Source organism: Chelmon rostratus, chromosome 5, assembly GCF_017976325.1.
Source record: "Chelmon rostratus isolate fCheRos1 chromosome 5, fCheRos1.pri, whole genome shotgun sequence".
NCBI classification, from domain to species: domain Eukaryota; kingdom Metazoa; phylum Chordata; class Actinopteri; order Chaetodontiformes; family Chaetodontidae; genus Chelmon; species Chelmon rostratus.
In genome coordinates this window covers 22,560,234-22,577,696 of record NC_055662.1, presented here as the reverse complement: position 1 = coordinate 22,577,696, position 17,463 = coordinate 22,560,234, and the positions used below count along the sequence as shown (strand labels likewise).

Sequence of the window (17,463 nt, the reverse complement as noted above, 5' to 3'; positions counted from 1 at the left end):
GTGTCGCCCTCTAATGGCAAGAGGACGTCACCGACATTGCTTTTACAAATAAATCATTGTACTGTTTTGAACAGCTTTGTTGGTTGTTTATTAGGTAATACAATATAGAAACATATAAATACAAGATAAATCGATCCCTTCTCTAGTCAGATATGGGAAATTCCTCCAGCGTCATGGCGATGTCTCGAAGTTTGGGATCATCCAGCCAGTTGACTTTACAAGCCAAGAGGATGCCCTGAAGAGAGATGCTTACATTAATACACCAGCTGTACAATTCAATGTATAAATTAACCATTGCCAAACACTGTACTGACAGTGTGTTTCATTTTAAACAATTCTCGCACTCTTTACCCTGAAAACGTTCTGTGTCATGATGGCCATCTTTTTATATTTCTCTAGGTTCGCCTGGCCTTTCTCCAATGCAGCTTTGTACTTCTCTGTATCGGGGTGCTCTTTCTTGGACATCAACTCTTCCATCTCTTTCATTTTCTCATGTGTAAGCCGCTTCATCCCTACACACACACACACGCACACACACACACACACACACACACACACACACACACACACACACACACACACACACACACACACACACACACACACACACACACACAATTTTTCCAAAAACTGCACCATAGAAACACTAGATCACAATCTAACTGTTCTATTTTGTCGTAAACTATATGACATACCAAGCCTCTTCTTCTGTATTTCTGTGATTTCATCTTGAAGATCTCTTGACTCCTGTAAACAAAGCATATTGGAGTCCAGTACAGAATTAATTACCACAATTTTACAGAACACTTCAGTTCAGTTTTAATTTACATGTGGATTTGTGGCAGTAAAAAGTCAAGCATGACCTTCTCTCAAATATGTTCTGCAAACAAACTGTAAACAAATCCATCCTTAATAGGTCCTCAAACAGAGGGATATTAATATTATTGAGTGGTTATATATATCAATAATATAGTTTAGTATAGTATAGTGGGGGTATTCGTGACCCACTAAAATAACTTTACAAAAACTAAACATTGCTTCAGAAATTTTAGTCCTGGGCCTGCAGGGCTAATTATACACCATATAACTGTTGGACCGCACATTATTACTGGATTGCAGTAACATTTTTAAACTGCTATGAGAAATGATTACAGTATTTTAATAACAAATTTGGCATCAATAGACATTAGCAAAACAACCTAATGCAATCATAATTTTATCTGATATTAAAGCAGCTATAAGACAATTTTATATTTGCAATTCTTTTAAAACAGTAATACCAGCACAGACAGACACTTAATATACACACAATGGGCAATGAGACTGCTTACTTGCTGCACTTGTTTTATGTGTGAACAAAGACCCATGCAGCGTTCACTCACAGCTTTCAGGGCACTGAGAAAAACAACAATAAGAGCATGTGACACAATCATCAAAATAAACGTATGTCAGTTGTCTTAGTACGTTGTGACTTTACTTACTCTGCCTCTGAATCACTCTGTTTCAGTTTTTCCCCAATAGCATGCCACATCTGCATTCTGAAAGACATCCGTTAAATAAGTTTAAGAAAGTTTACCGAAGTTCACAGATTCTATATTCATATATTATATTTAAGATTATATATAAAGAAAAAAATCCAGCACTTGTCAAAAAGAATAAGTTATCAGTTTACCTGTGTAGTGTCAGTGTGCTGTTAAAGTTAACAGTCTTGACCCTTTCCAGTTCATTGACATAATCTGGCCTGCAAAATTTAATGAAAAATATATGTAAACAGTAAACATTTTGAAATCAGCTCTAATCTTACATTTGGTTCAATTCTTGATCTACATTAATAAACTAATTTGAAAAACTCACAAGTCCCTCTCAGCTTCAGATATGCTGCATGATCTCTTACTTTTCCCTGTTACAGGAAACATGATATTGATGCATTGTTTGAGTACTTAATGAAAATACAATATGATAAAATGAATGCACTTAGTGATATACCTGCATGGAGCTGTACTGTCATCTCAAAGCACTGGTTGGACATTTGCTGTTTCATTCTGAAAAGGCAGTAATTTCAGCAATTAGAAAGATTCTAATCATCATCTTAAGACAAGAGGTAACGTGCTTTCATGTGTGTATGATTTACTTGGATGTAAAGTGAATCTTAAACACTGCTGTGGAGGTGTTATTCATCAAATAGGCCAGTACTAAGCCACTGTAAACAGAATAGAAGTGTTAAAGCAGATGTGGAGGAAGAACCTCAGCATGTCTGCAGGTAAGGTATCCTTCTGCCCGTTGTAGCTCTCAGAAGGAGGACCATCATTCGGTACCACAGCCTCCACCATGTGCTTGAGGTTCCCCACGTTGCCTGACTGGTCCATCTCAAGTGAAGGTGCCTGGAGGGACGAGTCAACCCAAATCAAAGAGAAAGTCAACGTCAGATCACCTGGGTTTTGGTCCAAGGACCATAACTACTTCAATTTAGTATTGTTGACCCCCCCCCCAAAAAAAATAAAAAATAAAAAATTAAATACTATGTGTATTAAAGTTATAACCAAGCAATTATTGCTTCTTTATTATTAATGTTATCATTGTTATTGTTATTAAAGCAAAATTCAGGGTGAATTTCATTGCAACTACAAGGTTAATCTGAAAAGACAAACACACCAAGTACACCAAGTATACTTTAAGCATCAAAAGTAAAAGTGCTGGTTGTGCAGAATAATGCTGTTGTCTGTGTTATATTCTTCTTCTATATTTTTAAGGATTACATTTACAAAAGCATTTACATGGAGCAATTTCTACAGTAGTAAAGAAGCTTAGAAATACTTCCTCATTGAACTAATTGGTCAGTGTGTCTTTTGCCTTTGAAAACTTTTGACTCGTAGGATAAGGTTACTGGGGACCTTTGCATTAACGCCAAGACAGAGGTTTGTTAAAAATATCTTACCGTGTTCAATTGATGTTAACGTTGTCGGTAACTTTAAAATAAAATTAAATAAAGGAAGCGGCTCTGACGTTATTCTTAACAGAAATGGGCTCCTCTTATCCAAATTACAGATACATTTGCTAGTTACGTTAACTGATACGTTACGTTAATTTCCTATGCGACTGATTAAAACTTTGACAAATGCTTTACAAAAGCTTTCAGCTGCTGACTCATATGAAGCATCGTTTACCAGAAAAATACACCGCATCACTGTAAGTTAACGACATAACATTGGTCACTGTTTCTGTTTACATCGGTCTCAGCTCGAAACGGCGCCGGGAAGTGACATCATAATAAGTTTATGTTCTCAATAAATACTGCAGCGCCATCTGTAGGTAAAGAATTGAAAGAAGTGACCGGTTGTTTGTGTGGAAAAATGCGGTGAGGTTGGCACCATAAACTGAAAAGTCCTTTCGCCTTATTTCACTGTTATCTAACCTACAAGCACAAGGAGTTCAAGACCATTCATGGTGATAAGAATTACACGGGTCGTTCAAGATGAGTCTTGTCATCGCTTTCTAGGGTGGCAAAGTTATGAATGATAATAAACAGTAAATTGTGTGTCATGTAACACCCGTGTCAAAACTTTTTGTTTGATAGACAGAGCCAGGAAATTACTGATTTTAATCCGCATGTAAAAAAAACATAACTTCATGAAACTATCTTTGATTTTTAATTAAAGTAGAATAACCCATTTGTCAGATTCAACCAGGATTCATTACTTCTATAAATGTTGCTCACATTTCTTGTTATTCTATAGTTTTGTGGGAAAAGAAACATCACAAAGTATTCAAAACAGTCCTTCACAGTTCTTAAAACGTGTGCGGATGGCATTTTAAAATTATTATTATTTATTTATTTATTTATTTTGTTCGTCTACATGTCTATGGTTGAGAGCGCATTTTCCGTGCGGCGCATGGTTTTATGTGATTTCATCAATCTCGTGAGATTATCGTTCTTATTTGGAGTGACGTACAGTGGCCGTTCATATCTGCGCAGGCGTACTTGTAGTCATCCAAGTGAAAAGCTGTCAGCGATGGAGAACAAGAAAGGAAGGGTATGAGAAATATACAGATTCACTTGTTGCTGATTTTGCATAGACCTGCACATGTTGGCCTTGTCCTGTCTGCCGTATGAATTTGTAACCTTGTCGTCTCTTTTAGCCAAGTTGTCCAAAGGCTGATTGTTGTAGGCTGCATTCCAAAGAACCGTTACAGTACTTGATCAGTAGAAATGTGCATCCGAAAGTTCATCCGACACATGAAATGCAGTAGTCTACATGAAGAGAAGGTGAACACTGAGCTACCGAATCTTAGCAGGTGAAAGATGAGACCGTTCGCTGCCTCCAAGATAACAGACAACACTGCGTACACCATGCAAGTTGTGTGTTGTGTGTACAATTCTCCATTCATCGATCTGTGAATTAAATAGAAATGAAGATGTCCTCACAGACAGTGTTTAATAATAGTCAAGAGTATGTTAGCTGTGGATATTTATCAAACTTTTGGGATAAACTGATCTGAGCATAATTATGGAACAGAATAAAGACAAGTGGTTCACTCTGTCTGATATTGTCAGTCCATGCTTGGAAATTCCCTGTCAGGAAGATTAATGGGCTCACCAGCGAAATTAAATTGTATTGACAGTAGAATGCAATGAAATGTTGGCCTGCTTATTGATTTTTTCTGAATACATTACCTGTTTTTGTATTTTATCCAAATATATTACTGATTATGTGTCAGATGACGAATTCAGGCACTAAATACTGTAGAATACTAATACTCTGCCCACAACAACAACAACAACATTGTGAGAGAATTAAGTAATTTTCAGAAAGCCTGACAAACCCTCATTTCAAGAGGGCAGAGTCCACCTGACATGCCCGTGAGCTACTCATTTTTACTCTGTGTATTACATACCTGTGTGTGTGTGTGTGTGTGTTGGTGTGTTTCCACTCAGGGTATCTTGGAGCGTCTGAATGCTGGGGAGGTTGTTGTAGGAGATGGAGGTTATGTTTTGCAGCTAGAGCGACGTGGCTATGTAAAGGCAGGAGACTGGACACCTGAGGCTGCTGTTGAACACCCTGAAGCAGGTACGTGTTATCCACTCATTTATTTACATGACACGAGCTGACTCTTTTGAAGCACATTTTAATCTGCATGTAATATTTTTGTATTCTCACAACAGCTCCTCTTTCTGTGTCTCTCTGTCAGTACGGCAATTGCACAGGGAGTTCTTGAGAGCAGGAGCCAATGTGCTTCAGACGTTTACCTTCTACTGCAGTGAGGATAAGCTGGAGATCAGTGGTAGCGTCACCAACATCACTGTCAGTGGAAAAAAAACTATTATCTGACAAATTCTAATAACACCCTGTTTGCCCTACTGTACCAATTGTAAATTATCCTCATATCAGTCTGGTATCACTCCAATCTCCTCTCATCTCATCCAGGGGGTTCAAATCAACGAAGCAGCCTGTGACTTGGCCAGGGAGGTAGCCAATGAGGGTGATGCATTGGTCGCTGGGTGCGTGTCTAAGACTCCATGTTATGTGAAGAGTCACAGTGAGACTGAGGTCAAGGCCATCTTTAAAAAGCAGATGGATAACTTCCTCAAGAAGAACATCGATTTCCTTATTGTAGAGGTATGAGCAGCACAGCAGATAATAATGTGCATAAGTTCAGTCTTTCATTTACTGCTTCCTGCCCCAAGTTAAGGTTTAATAATTCATTGCACATTGCTCCTTCAGTTTGTTGATCATGTGGAAGAAGCAGTGTGGGCAGTGGAGGTGTTAAAGACCAGCGGTAAACCCGTGGCTGCCACACTGTGCATCTCCCCTCATGGTGACCTGCAAGGAATCCCACCTGGAGAGTGCGCAGTCAGGCTGGTCAAAGCCGGTACACTGACCTTCTGTGATGTAGTACACTTCAATTTGGCAAGTCTGACGTTCAGCTGTACAATCTGAATATGTGTGTGTGTTCATGTGCAGGAGCTGATATTGTTGGAGTAAACTGCCACTTGGACCCCCTGACATGTGTTCGTACAGTGAAGTTGATGAAAGAGGGATTAGAGAAAGCTGGTCTCAAAGCCCATCTCATGATCCAGCCATTTGGCTTTCACACACCGGAGTGCAACATCGGTGGATACGTCAGCCTGCCTGAGTACCCCTTCGGTCAGCATTTGTGTTTTTCTTATGTGCAGAACAAAGAAAGAAAAATGTTATTATTATAGCACATTACAGTAAATGTTGGCTGTGGCAGGTAAAAATTTCATGTTGCCTCAAAACAAAACCCCACAAAAAACAATTCTTAATTTAAGAATACTCATGGCTTATTCCATATTTCTACTGTCTGATACCACTGACTTCCACATAGATTTCAGAAGTAGCAGACAAAAAAGTTGAGTGGCTGGTAGAAATTTTCAGTGACCTGCCACCGCGACAGGTGAGGAAAAATAAATATAAATAGTCTAAGTACTGTATACACAGTGAGGATTTTAGTTCAGGGCTCATGTATTGCTACGTTTTTTAACTCCCCATATGTGCAGTTTGATGAAAACGTTGACAAGATCGATATAACAAAATGCCCAGACTTAATATATGCTCTCCTCTCAGCCCTGGAGACCAGATCAATTACCCGCTGGGACGTTCATAAATATGCCAGAGAGGCTTACAATGCTGGAATTCGCTACATTGGTGGCTGCTGTGGATTTGAAGCCTACCACATCAGAGCTATATCAGAGGAGCTGGGTGCAGAGAGAGGGTTCCTCCCACCAGCTTCAGAGAAGCATGGACTGTGGGGAGCTGCTCTGGAGATGCACACTAAACCCTGGGTCAGAGCCAGGTAAGACTGAGCAGAAACACTGCTACTGTATCAGAAATTAAGCTGCATTAAACAGACAAAGAATAAAAACATTATGTATATATTGTGTCATATGGCAGTTAAGAACATAAAAGGGGAAATCTGCTTTTACTCCTGCTATGTACAAGTACTGGTTTACAACCAACTCATCTGCCAAATCTCGTTTTAGGGCTCGCCGAGAGTATTGGGAAAACCTGTTGCCTGCATCCGGACGTCCCAAATGCCCTTCCATGGCTACACCAGCCGATGATTATGAAGAACGGCTGAAATCTTACATACCATCATAATTTCTTGTATACACGATAAAGTTTTTTTCATATCAGGAATAACAATGAAGGATCGGATCAATCAGGGCTTTGTTCTGTTCTAAAACTCACATTTCAATCTCTTTATTTTCATTGTACTATTTGATAGTCTGTCCATAGTCAAGTTGCTCATACCGTAGTAGTAGTTTAGTTGAATCAGCTGCATCCCTTTCTTTTTCGATAACTATATGCACTAACCATAAACCTAGCCAGTTGTATATACAACACAGTTGGTCTTATATTGGTGAACTCACTTATTAGTTTGAAAACATCTTCACAGGCTTATCACATCTGATAAGTGATTGTTGTAATCTGCTGCTAAATATTTGAATAAACAAAGTGATTGAAATAGTTTTTCCAGAAATTCTGTTTTGTATAAAATGCTTCTATATTTGTTACTGTATATAGGTATTACTCTGTAGATTTAGCAAGTGAAGTGACCCAGTTATCTTGCAAAGTGAACTGTTTGTTTAGCAGTAGACACAAGTGAATGCAATCAAGGTAACCGTTTATTATAGAAAATGATTTATGATCATTAAGTATTGTCAGAAAGTCTGTGGTGTCAGGCACTTCATACCTGAGTTACCTGTCCCTTGAGTGAATTCCACGTTTTAGTTTTTAGCCCTGGCCTGAGGGGACATCTGCATAACATACCAGTTAGTGCATGCATGCTTTAAATGAGTACAGTAATTGTGTGTGTGTGTGTGTTGTCAGGGTATCTTGGAGCGACTTAATGCTGGAAAGGTAGTTGTAGGAGATGGAGGTTATGTGGTTCAACTGGAGCGACGAGGTTATGTGAAGGCTGCACATTGGACACCTGAAGCAGCTGTTGAACACCCTGAAGCAGATATTAACCCACCCAAGGTTGAATGAACTGGTTAGGGAACCCAGTGAATAAATCTGCAGCACCCCACCTACCACCCTTTGGGCATTGTATATAATCTGTTGCCTCCACGTTTGTAGCAGACCATAAATGACAGCTTTATTATAGAGGTACATGTAGACTCCATGCAGTCCCCTGGTGTTGGAGTAATAGGCTACTACTAGGCCCCAGCATTTCTGTTGGTCAGTTAGTTTGTGATTGTCATATTATTGATACTTTTTCAGAATATGCACCTTGTATGTAAACACAATATAAACTAAAACAATAAAGCTCTTCTAACTAGATTTTAACAGAGGGCCTCTCTACGAGACAGGGCCACAAAATTAGCATGGCAATTAGTGGTGCCAATTCCCACACACATTCACAATAACTCAAGTTACCAAAACCCACTGGCTAGCAGTCAGGTCAGGACTTCTGGGGCCCCCTTTTAGTCTAGTCAGAAATCCAGCCTTGCCCCTGGCCCATATTATTAATCACAAAGACACAGCTCCCTACTCTGTCATTTATAAAGATCATAGTCGACTCTTATTAAGTTCAGTCAGGACCACTTTAGTCAAAGTATATTTCTTTATACAACATACATTACATTTGGTGTTATGGCTCTGTTCTGGGACCTCCTTGCCCTTTCATATGCTTACGTGAAAAGCCTGAAGCAGAGAGAGCACCTCTCGGCTCTTCCGTGTGCCTACATAAAACAGCTGTAAGCAGGGAAAGCTGGAGCAAAAACCCCTGGTAACAGAACAGAGCAGGCATCAGTGACAACAGAAATGACATCAGTAAAATCAGACATGGCATGAACGGTGGAGCTGGGGTAGAGGTGAGTTTTAAATGACTTCCTCCCACCAGCTTCAGAGAAGCATGGACTGTGGGGAGCTGCTCTGGAGATGCACACTAAACCCTGGGTCAGAGCCAGGTAAGACTGAGCAGAAACACTGCTTCTGTATCAGAAATTAAGCTGCATTAAACAGACAAAGAATGAAAACATTATGTATATGTTGCGGCATAGCGGCAGTTCTAACAAAGGAGCCTAAAGAAGGTTAAATCTGAATGTTTGTTCTCTTGCTGTGCACAAGTACTGGTTTACAACCAACTCATCCACCAAATCTTGCCTTAGAGCCCGTCGAGACTACTGGGAAAACCTGTTGCCTGCTTCTGGACCTACCATATGCCCTTCCATGGCTACACCAGCTGATGATTATGAAAAACGTCTGAAATCTTACATACCATCATAATCTCTTGTATACGCTCCACAGTTTGCTTTCATTGTAATATTTGATAGTCTGCCCAGTTGGCTCAGTCATGTTACTCATACCTTAATAGTAGTAGTTGAGTTGAATCAGCTGTTTTTTTTTTCTATAACTGTATGCACTACCCCTAACCTAAACAGTTGTAAATAAAAACTCATTTGGAGTTTTACTAGTTAATACACTTCTTAGTTCTAAAACATGTTCTTAGGCTTATCATATTTGTTGGTTTATTGTTGTTAGCCCCTGCTAAATATTTGAATAAATGCATCCATTTAAAAAATGTCTCTCGTTTTGACAACAATCCTGTCTTGTACAAAAATGCTTCTATATTAGTTACGCTGTAGATTTAGCAAGTGAAGTGACCCAAATTATCTTGCAAAGTGAACTGTTGGTTTATCAGTAGACACAAGTGAATGAAATCAAGGTAACCATTTATTATATCAAATGATATGTGCTAATTAAGTCTTGTCAGAAAGTCTGTGGCGCTCAGACTCTGCAGGAAGATGTTGTCATCGAGGGGCATCGCCCTGAGCAGAGATGAATCCCCCCATGGAGTCCAGACACGTGGTGTTGGTGGCTGATGACTGCTGAAACTGATGAAATGATGAAGCTGATGAATCTGCAGAGACTAGGTGGTGATGGGGAGCTGAAGGGGGGGTGCACATAACAGCAGCATGAATGCACAAAGGCAGAGAGAGAGAATCATATTTAACAACGAAGGTGTGTCACTGTGCTGTTGGATAGATGAGAACAGCTGATATCTCCATAGACAGCCCCAGACAATGATAAAGTTATGAGTGAGCAGGTGTGAGAGGAGGTTTCGAGAGATAAACCAAAGGCCTACGCATGCAAAAGAATTATCTTCCTGACTGAACTTTCACTAGAGCTTCATTAGCCAGATGTACACTTGTGTCTTGTGGTGCAAATCCTCAAATTCAAACACTACAATAGAACCACTGTTATCAAAACATCTTTGATTCTTTACTTTTCCTTTGGTTTAATTTATTAATTCCCCTTGCTATTTTTAATGTGGATCACAGTGTCTTTTGTATTTTACCTGTGCTACGATATTTATGTTTTATATGCAATTGCTTTTGCAAATATTTTGACAGAAGTGGGAGGGGAAGGGAATAGAAAGGGTTAAGAAGACGGGTCCTTTAACACCAGAAGGGGGAGTGGCACTCTTGGACCATGCACGTATACAACTCACTTGTCTTTTGTTGGGTAGCCAGACAACTGCCTGCAATGGAGAACAAGAGGAGGGTAAGTCAAAGAAACATTAAAAGTTATGTCTTGCTTTGATAGTTAGCTCAAGTCTTGTTTCTCATGTAATTTGTGAACATTATTGGCTGAACTGTCCAAATGTCACAAGCAAATTAAAACCACAAAAACACTGCATCCCAAAGAGCGGTTTGATGCACAATGTTAATTTAAAATGTTAAAAAGTACGAGCTGAGGATGTTTATCACACTGTTTGTCATTAATATTCAGATTTAGAAACTGATATTTGGATGATTATGGGAAAAAACACACCAGTGCGCTCTGGAACATGTCCATACCTGTAAATATTTAGAAAGGGAGATTAGCACGGAAAGTGATGTAACATGTTAACTATTCTCAGTGGTGGGAAATTATATTTACTCAAGTATTGCACTTGAAGTACTTGTACTTTACTTGAGTACTTCCTAATTAGTGCTATTTTATACTCCACTACATGTTGGACGCCATTATTGTGCTTTTCACTTCTACATTTATTTGACAATTTTAATTACCTGTTACTTTACAGATAGAGATTATAAACCAAAATATAAATCAACTGATAAGTTATTATGTAATTATTACTATAGATTAAACTGCCCTGCAGTATATAAAATAGCTAGTCAAAATTAGGCCCACTTCCCCAGCTGCAACATTATTGATGCCAACGCATATATACACATGACACACATAATATACAATATTATGTGCAAATATTTTGAAATGGTCATTCAGCGTAATGAGCACTTTTACTTATGCTCTTTTTACGTATGATTTTGAATGCTGGATGTTTATTTGTAACAAGGTATTTCTCATAGGTTTTTCTACTCTCAAATAAAAAATCTGAGCACCTCTTCCACCACTGACTATTCATTCATCACTTCATCAGCTGGCAAGCAGTAAGGAAGAAACAACAATGTTGTTAACTGTTTTACATGTTGGTTTACTTATTGAAGATGCCTTGTAAACCTGAATACTTAACTATGTTGATGTTCTTATCTGAGTAACCTGTCCCTCAAGTGAACTGCGTGTTTTTATTGAGTGCAGTACTATCTGTGTTTGTGTTTGTGTGCGTGCGTGTGTGTGTGTGTGTGTGTGTGTGTGTGTGTGTGTGTGTGTTTTCAGGGTATCTTGGAGCGACTTAATGCTGGGGAGGTAGTAGTAGGAGATGGAGGTTATGTGATGCAACTGGAGCGACGAGGTTATGTGAAGGCTGGACATTGGACACCTGAAGCAGCTGTTGAACACCCTGAAGCAGGTATAAACCCACATTTTGGATGCAAAATAATTAGCAGATAACTGTGGCAATTAGGGATGCCAGTTCCCCCCAAAATTCACTATTAATCATGGTACCAAAACCCACTGGCTTGCAGTCAGCCCAGTACCTCTGGGACCCCCCTCTTAGCCTGGTCATAAATCCAGCCCCTTGTGCACAATCTGTCCTGAGATTTTCAAATAAGCTCCGTTCCTCTCTTGTCTCTCTTTCTGTTTGTCTGTCAGTGCGACAGCTGCACAGAGAGTTCCTGAGAGCAGGATCCAATGTGATTCAGACTTTCACCTTCTACTGCAGTGAAGATAAGCTGGAGATCAGTGGCAATGTCACTGACATCACCGTCAGTACAAACCCTTACTGGTCATTAGAACATCTAATAACACCATTGTTCTGTTTGCATTACATGGAGAATATTGTCCTCATATAAGTCTGGTATCACTCCAATCTTCTTTCATCTTATCCAGGGCGCTCAGATCAATGAGGCCGCCTGTGACTTGGCCAGGGAGGTAGCCAATGAGGGTGATGCATTGGTTGCTGGGGGTGTGTCTCAGACACCCTGCTATGTGAAGAGTCACAGTGAGAGAGAGGTCAAGGCCATCTTTGATAAACAGATGAAGGACTTCCTCAAGAAGGATATTGATTTCTTAATAGCTGAGGTATGACTAGCAAGACGACTGACTGTGCAATTAATTGTATTGTGCTTTAACCTACATTAATAAGTATTCTCAACATTGAATCAATTGACTCTGTCATTATAATTAATAATAATATAACCATGACTCTCCAACTCCACAGAACTTTTTTTGCCATCCCTATGTCATGGTTCTGATATGGTTTGGATATTTTTCTCAAGGGTTGATGGAGACAAGACCTGAACTCAAATCACATTGCACATTTCTAAACTTATATTATTGATTCTTTTTTTAAGCCAAGTTTTATTGTTTGAAATGCATATTTTTCCTGCAGTACTTTGAGCATGTGGAAGAGGCAGTGTGGGCAGTGGAGGTGCTAAAGACCAGTGGTAAACCAGTGGGTGCAACACTGTGCATCTCCCCTTATGGAGACATGCAAGGAATCCCACCTGGAGAGTGTGCTGTCAGGTTGGTCAAAGCCGGTACGCTGACCTTCTGTGATGTGGTATGCAAGTCGAAAATTGTGTTTTAGCCGCACAATCTGAATATACTTTATGTGCATGTGTCCATGTGCAGGAGCTGACATTGTTGGAATAAACTGCCACTTGGACCCTCTGACGTGTGTTCGTACAGTGAAGTTAATGAGAGCGGGATTAGAGAAAGCCGGTCTCAAAGCCCATCTCATGATCCAGCCACTGGGCTTTCACACACCTGAGTGCAACCACACTGGATACCTCAGCCTACCTGAGTTCCCCTTTGGTCAGCATTTTGTTTTCTGTAGGATAAGGAAAAAAAATTGAAAATTGTTACTGCTGGTTTGCAAACGTTATTATTTAATGTTAGTATAATATGAAGTGTGTGAGTATAGAGTTCATGGGTTTCTACTTTTATAAACACACCGTATGTGCAATTTGATAAGAACATTGATGTCACAAGATTGATATAACAAAATGCCCAGACTTAATATATGCTCTCCTCTCAGCACTGGAGACCAGATCAATTACCCGCTGGGACATCCATAAATATGCCAGAGAGGCTTACAATGCTGGAATTCGCTACATTGGTGGCTGCTGTGGATTTGAGCCCTACCATATCAGAGCTATAGCAGAGGAGCTGGCTGCAGAAAGAGGATTCCTCCCACCAGCTTCAGAGAAGCATGGACTCTGGGGAGCTGCTCTGGAGATGCACACTAAACCCTGGGTCAGAGCCAGGTAAAACTGAGCAGAAACAGTTGCTGCTCTTCTGTAATCAGGCATTTTGACAAAGGCTGCACAAACACAAACACAAAGTGGCATTAAGAAAAGTAAAATATAATCTACTTCTGCTCTACATACGTGCTGTTTTCCAACTAAAATAGCACTCTTTGTCTTGTACAACTAATCTACCAAAATTTGTCTTAGGGCTCGTCGAGAGTACTGGGAAAACCTTTTGCCTGCTTCTGGACGTCCCAAATGCCCTTCCATGGCCACACCAGCTGATGAATAAGAGGGATGCTATTCAATAGCTGGAATCGAACATACCAACACAATCACCTGTCTTTCTTTAAAATTAATAGCACATTTTACAGAAAATTAAAGCTTATACTTTTACCCAACATATACATGTACTTGTTCTGAAACATCCTCCTATTATCATATTTGTTATTAAACTGCTTAAATGTGCTGCTGTTTTGTAAAAGCATTTCTAACATATTCATTTGTTGCCAAGCAATGCTATTTTTGTGAACTGGACCAGCCTTGTATAACGTGGCTAAATTGCTCCTTAACAGTGACTCACCTTCTCCTTTACACTAGTAATCTGAGTACTCTTTACAAAGCCAATTTATGTGTGGCAAGTCTGACCGGTAAGTTGTTGCCCTGATCTAGACTGGTTCCAAAATACAGTGTGCTTAGTAATTGGATAGTAATTTTGCTGATAATGCACAACTTTTATTTTTAGTGGAGTATTCTCACCTTGTGTGAGTGTTAGTTTTTCTTATGCAAAGGATCTGAATAACTCTTCACCACTGTGTGTTACTTATTAACCTGAATCAGGATAAAAGTCAGGTGAGGAGAAAGGTTGTAGTAAGGTTATGAAACTTGTATAATCAGGGTAATAGTCAGGTTAAGTGAGGAGAAAGATTGTGGCCACAGCAAGGTTATAAAGGTGATAATTATGCAAAAATGTATAAATTACATAAATATGATAATATATACATGGTATGAACAGTATTAACGGTATGAACAATGTGATATGAATGCACTAAGACATAAAGTATGCACATGTGCAGCAGCACATACATTAGGGAAAATATATAGTGCAAATACAATAGTACTGAGGTTTTATATATATGCTAGAATAGAAGACTGGAGGTATAATGCATACACGATAGATCAGATATGCAGAACTACAGTATGAACGGTAGTATAATACAGATAATATATAAAGATATACAGAAGAATATGGTGCAAGTATATGTACTGACAAGTGACTATGAGAGACAGTTCTTATGCAAATGTTCAGTTCCTTCAGTAAAGAAATCACTACCTTGTGGCACATAGATTACGAGTATGCTCTTTGTCTCTAAACTGTCTAAAAATATTCAGGTCCCACCGAGATTTGAACTCGGATCGCTGGATTCAGAGTCCAGAGTGCTAACCATTACACCATGGAACCACGTACGCCCCCTCGTGGACAACAAATAACACACATGTGAGATCTTCTGAGTTCTTGGTTTAACTCTTGTTTATTGTTTTTCTTTTCTTATTTTCATAAATATTCGTTATAACTCGAAATTTAATTTGATTTACCATCAATAGAAATACACATCAGAATGGGAAAGGGAAAAAATATGTCAACATGCTTTATCAGCTCTACAGTTGTTGTTGTTGTTTCATCACCCTGCAATGGAAAACCACATTATGTACACTCCTGCTTACTTGTTGTGGTTTACCACAGTCCTTATTATAAATGAATGTAGACATATAGTGAAGACCTGTAGACAAATGGGAAATAATTTTCCTCGGATCTCACCTCACCCACATATGTATTTCTTGATTTATTCAGGTATACTTACTTGTTGTAAGTACCGGTCGGCCACTTTATTGCTTGTTAAGGTATTTATTCAGCACTTCTACTACTACAGCTTTCTTGTTGCCTTTCATCTCACGTGGATTTTTCAAGTACTGGAGTTGTTACCTGTCAAAACCCTGAGGTTCCACCGAGATTTGAACTCGGATCGCTGGATTCAAAGTCCTACCCGGGGACCGACAGACTGGCTCCCCTCCTCCAATCGCCTCTCCCCGTTTCCATCTGTTGCTATTCAAAATAACCCATGTTCCTATTTGCGTTTCATTTTTAAGTGATTTTTGAACGATTCATAACACTTTGTAAGAGTTTGGGTTTGTGGAGATATGGTCCATGTTGGGATTGAACCGGCGACCTTTGGAACCAGAGTCCCCCTACTGTACGCCAGCAAAAATTCACGTTTGGACGTATTTCTCAAACTATCACCATAAAAACTCACTCCTATAACTTCCGGCGGGCAACAGAGTCGATAATCACTGTCATTTCACTTCACTTCCTCCTTTTTTCTCTCTTTTTCTTCCTTTTCCTCCTTCCCCCTTCTTCCCCCCTCCTTCCCCCTTCTTCCCCTTCTTTCCGCTTCTTCCCCCGGCCATACAGACTATTGTTCCCCAGCTTAAGTCCAGAGTGCTAACCATTACACCATGGAACCAGACATTGACTACCTGTGGAGTTAAGAGATCAACTGATCAAGTGTGTTTTGACTGTTGATAATATATTAGCAGTAAAAAGAAAGATGTATTTATGGTTCATGAGATTTCTTTTTAGGACTTGAGACAAAGATGCCTGAGGATTTGAGCAGGCTGGCAGCAGAGTGCCCAAAGTAAAACTCTCCACTTCAGAGAAGCAGATTTTCCCTTAGTTCAGAGACAGGTAAGACTGACTGTATCAAAATACAGTTCCCTAGTAGTCAATAGTAATGGTTACATGTCCAGCAGCTATATCGACCAGAAACAAACAAAACAGGAGTTGTGTTGATATAGCACCACACAGAAAAATCAAGTTGATAAATTAAAAAACAAACAGAAGCCTTGCTTTTAAGGAGGGATCAACCAAAGAATACTATGTCATTATGTTTGCTTGTTCTGATCCTATTTAAATTTGTCCCTGACACTTATTGCTCAGGAGAAACCCCTCTCCTGCTTGGTTAGCCACAATGCCATCCATGAAGACAGAAGATGTGATATTATTCTTGTTATTGAGTGTGGTCTTTGTCATATGTTATATTATCTTTAGCTTTTTCAATAAGAAAATTATATATCTTTATTTGGTTCTTTTTCATAATAGGGAAACTACTTATCAACTGCAATGGGAAAGGGACTAGGGTCCTAACATTTCCACATTTTGGGGATGCATGCACTATGCCTACCACAGCAGCTGCTAGTACCAAATATTAGCAAGGGGATCAGTAGATAGGTCTGAATTCTTAACCCTATTATTAGTCACAGATGAAGATGCAGACACTGTTTGACTGCTTGTAGGCTCCAGTTCAAGAAATTAAGAAAAACCTGCTTCAGGCTTAAGGTATGGGTGTGCTATTTGTATGTGGCTTCTTAACTCTTCATATTTGCTGCAACCTTCCTCTGTCTTGAATCCCCCTTTCTCTGCTCTGTTCATAATCTCAGCCGGATGATCATATGTTAGTATTTTCTAAAAATTTTAATAAAGTAAGGTTGAATGAGTTTGTTTGCCTTTGTGAGGTACACCAAAAATCCGTCTGAGAATGCAAACAGACTTGGCCATAGGTTATGTTGCAATGGGGCTCATAAAAACAGCAGCAGGTAAACTCTGTTGGAACCCATTAAGTGTTTCCTTTAGCATCATTAGAAGTGATGCACCCTGATGAGGGACTGACTTTCATCTGTCTAAAGGCTGTGACCATTAAAGGGGAATTCTATTTTCCATTCCTGTCCTCTGAAACAGTCTAGCTAATATGCGTAAACAATGAGAACTCAGAAGCTCTCTCCCACAG

At 39.4% G+C, this 17,463-nt stretch overlaps 3 protein-coding genes and 1 non-coding gene across 4 annotated transcripts; 2 read left to right on the top strand and 2 right to left on the bottom strand.

Moving 5' to 3' along the window:
- Window positions 1-64: 64 nt before the first annotated feature.
- cenph (centromere protein H) lies at window positions 65-3,221 on the bottom strand. Its single transcript, XM_041937805.1, has 10 exons — window positions 2,936-3,221; window positions 2,245-2,381; window positions 1,987-2,042; window positions 1,855-1,900; window positions 1,673-1,741; window positions 1,482-1,538; window positions 1,332-1,395; window positions 696-747; window positions 352-512; window positions 65-235 (listed from the first exon to the last, which is right to left on the bottom strand). The coding sequence occupies exons 2-10, from the start codon at window positions 2,364-2,366 to the stop codon at window positions 143-145; spliced, it is 720 nt and encodes a 239-aa protein (XP_041793739.1). The 5' UTR covers window positions 2,367-2,381; window positions 2,936-3,221; the 3' UTR covers window positions 65-142.
- A 763-nt stretch (window positions 3,222-3,984) lies between these two features.
- On the top strand, window positions 3,985-7,470 carry LOC121606599 (betaine--homocysteine S-methyltransferase 1-like). The gene is made up of 8 exons (XM_041937021.1): window positions 3,985-4,031; window positions 4,934-5,066; window positions 5,188-5,300; window positions 5,424-5,615; window positions 5,721-5,868; window positions 5,961-6,143; window positions 6,585-6,813; window positions 7,001-7,470. Exons 1-8 carry the CDS (start codon window positions 4,011-4,013, stop codon window positions 7,116-7,118), a joined length of 1,137 nt encoding a protein of 378 aa, XP_041792955.1. The 5' UTR covers window positions 3,985-4,010; the 3' UTR covers window positions 7,119-7,470.
- Window positions 7,471-10,499: 3,029 nt separating this feature from the next.
- Window positions 10,500-14,080, top strand: LOC121606753 (betaine--homocysteine S-methyltransferase 1-like). The gene is made up of 8 exons (XM_041937274.1): window positions 10,500-10,529; window positions 11,649-11,781; window positions 12,024-12,136; window positions 12,261-12,452; window positions 12,763-12,910; window positions 13,005-13,187; window positions 13,411-13,639; window positions 13,829-14,080. Exons 1-8 carry the CDS (start codon window positions 10,512-10,514, stop codon window positions 13,911-13,913), a joined length of 1,101 nt encoding a protein of 366 aa, XP_041793208.1. The 5' UTR covers window positions 10,500-10,511; the 3' UTR covers window positions 13,914-14,080.
- A 931-nt stretch (window positions 14,081-15,011) lies between these two features.
- On the bottom strand, window positions 15,012-15,083 carry trnaq-cug. Its single transcript has one exon. It is a non-coding gene; the product is annotated as a tRNA-Gln (tRNA).
- Window positions 15,084-17,463: the final 2,380 nt, after the last annotated feature.

Bases quoted from the DNA above. Each gene is read 5' to 3' on its own strand.
- cenph (XM_041937805.1), bottom strand. From the start codon at position 2,366: ATGGACCAGTCAGGCAACGTGGGGAACCTCAAGCACATGGTGGAGGCT. The intron at 2,043-2,244 runs GTTCTTCCTCCA...CTGCCTTTTCAG, and splicing joins TTACCTGCAGACATGCTGAG to AATGAAACAGCAAATGTCCA. The intron at 1,742-1,854 runs GTGAGTTTTTCA...TAAATTTTGCAG, and splicing joins TCTGAAGCTGAGAGGGACTT to GCCAGATTATGTCAATGAAC.
- LOC121606753 (XM_041937274.1), top strand. The intron at 12,453-12,762 runs GTATGACTAGCA...TTTTTCCTGCAG, and splicing joins TTGATTTCTTAATAGCTGAG to TACTTTGAGCATGTGGAAGA. The intron at 13,640-13,828 runs GTAAAACTGAGC...AATTTGTCTTAG, and splicing joins AAACCCTGGGTCAGAGCCAG to GGCTCGTCGAGAGTACTGGG.
- LOC121606599 (XM_041937021.1), top strand. From the start codon at position 4,011: ATGGAGAACAAGAAAGGAAGG. The intron at 4,032-4,933 runs GTATGAGAAATA...GTTTCCACTCAG, and splicing joins TGGAGAACAAGAAAGGAAGG to GGTATCTTGGAGCGTCTGAA. The intron at 6,814-7,000 runs GTAAGACTGAGC...ATCTCGTTTTAG, and splicing joins AAACCCTGGGTCAGAGCCAG to GGCTCGCCGAGAGTATTGGG.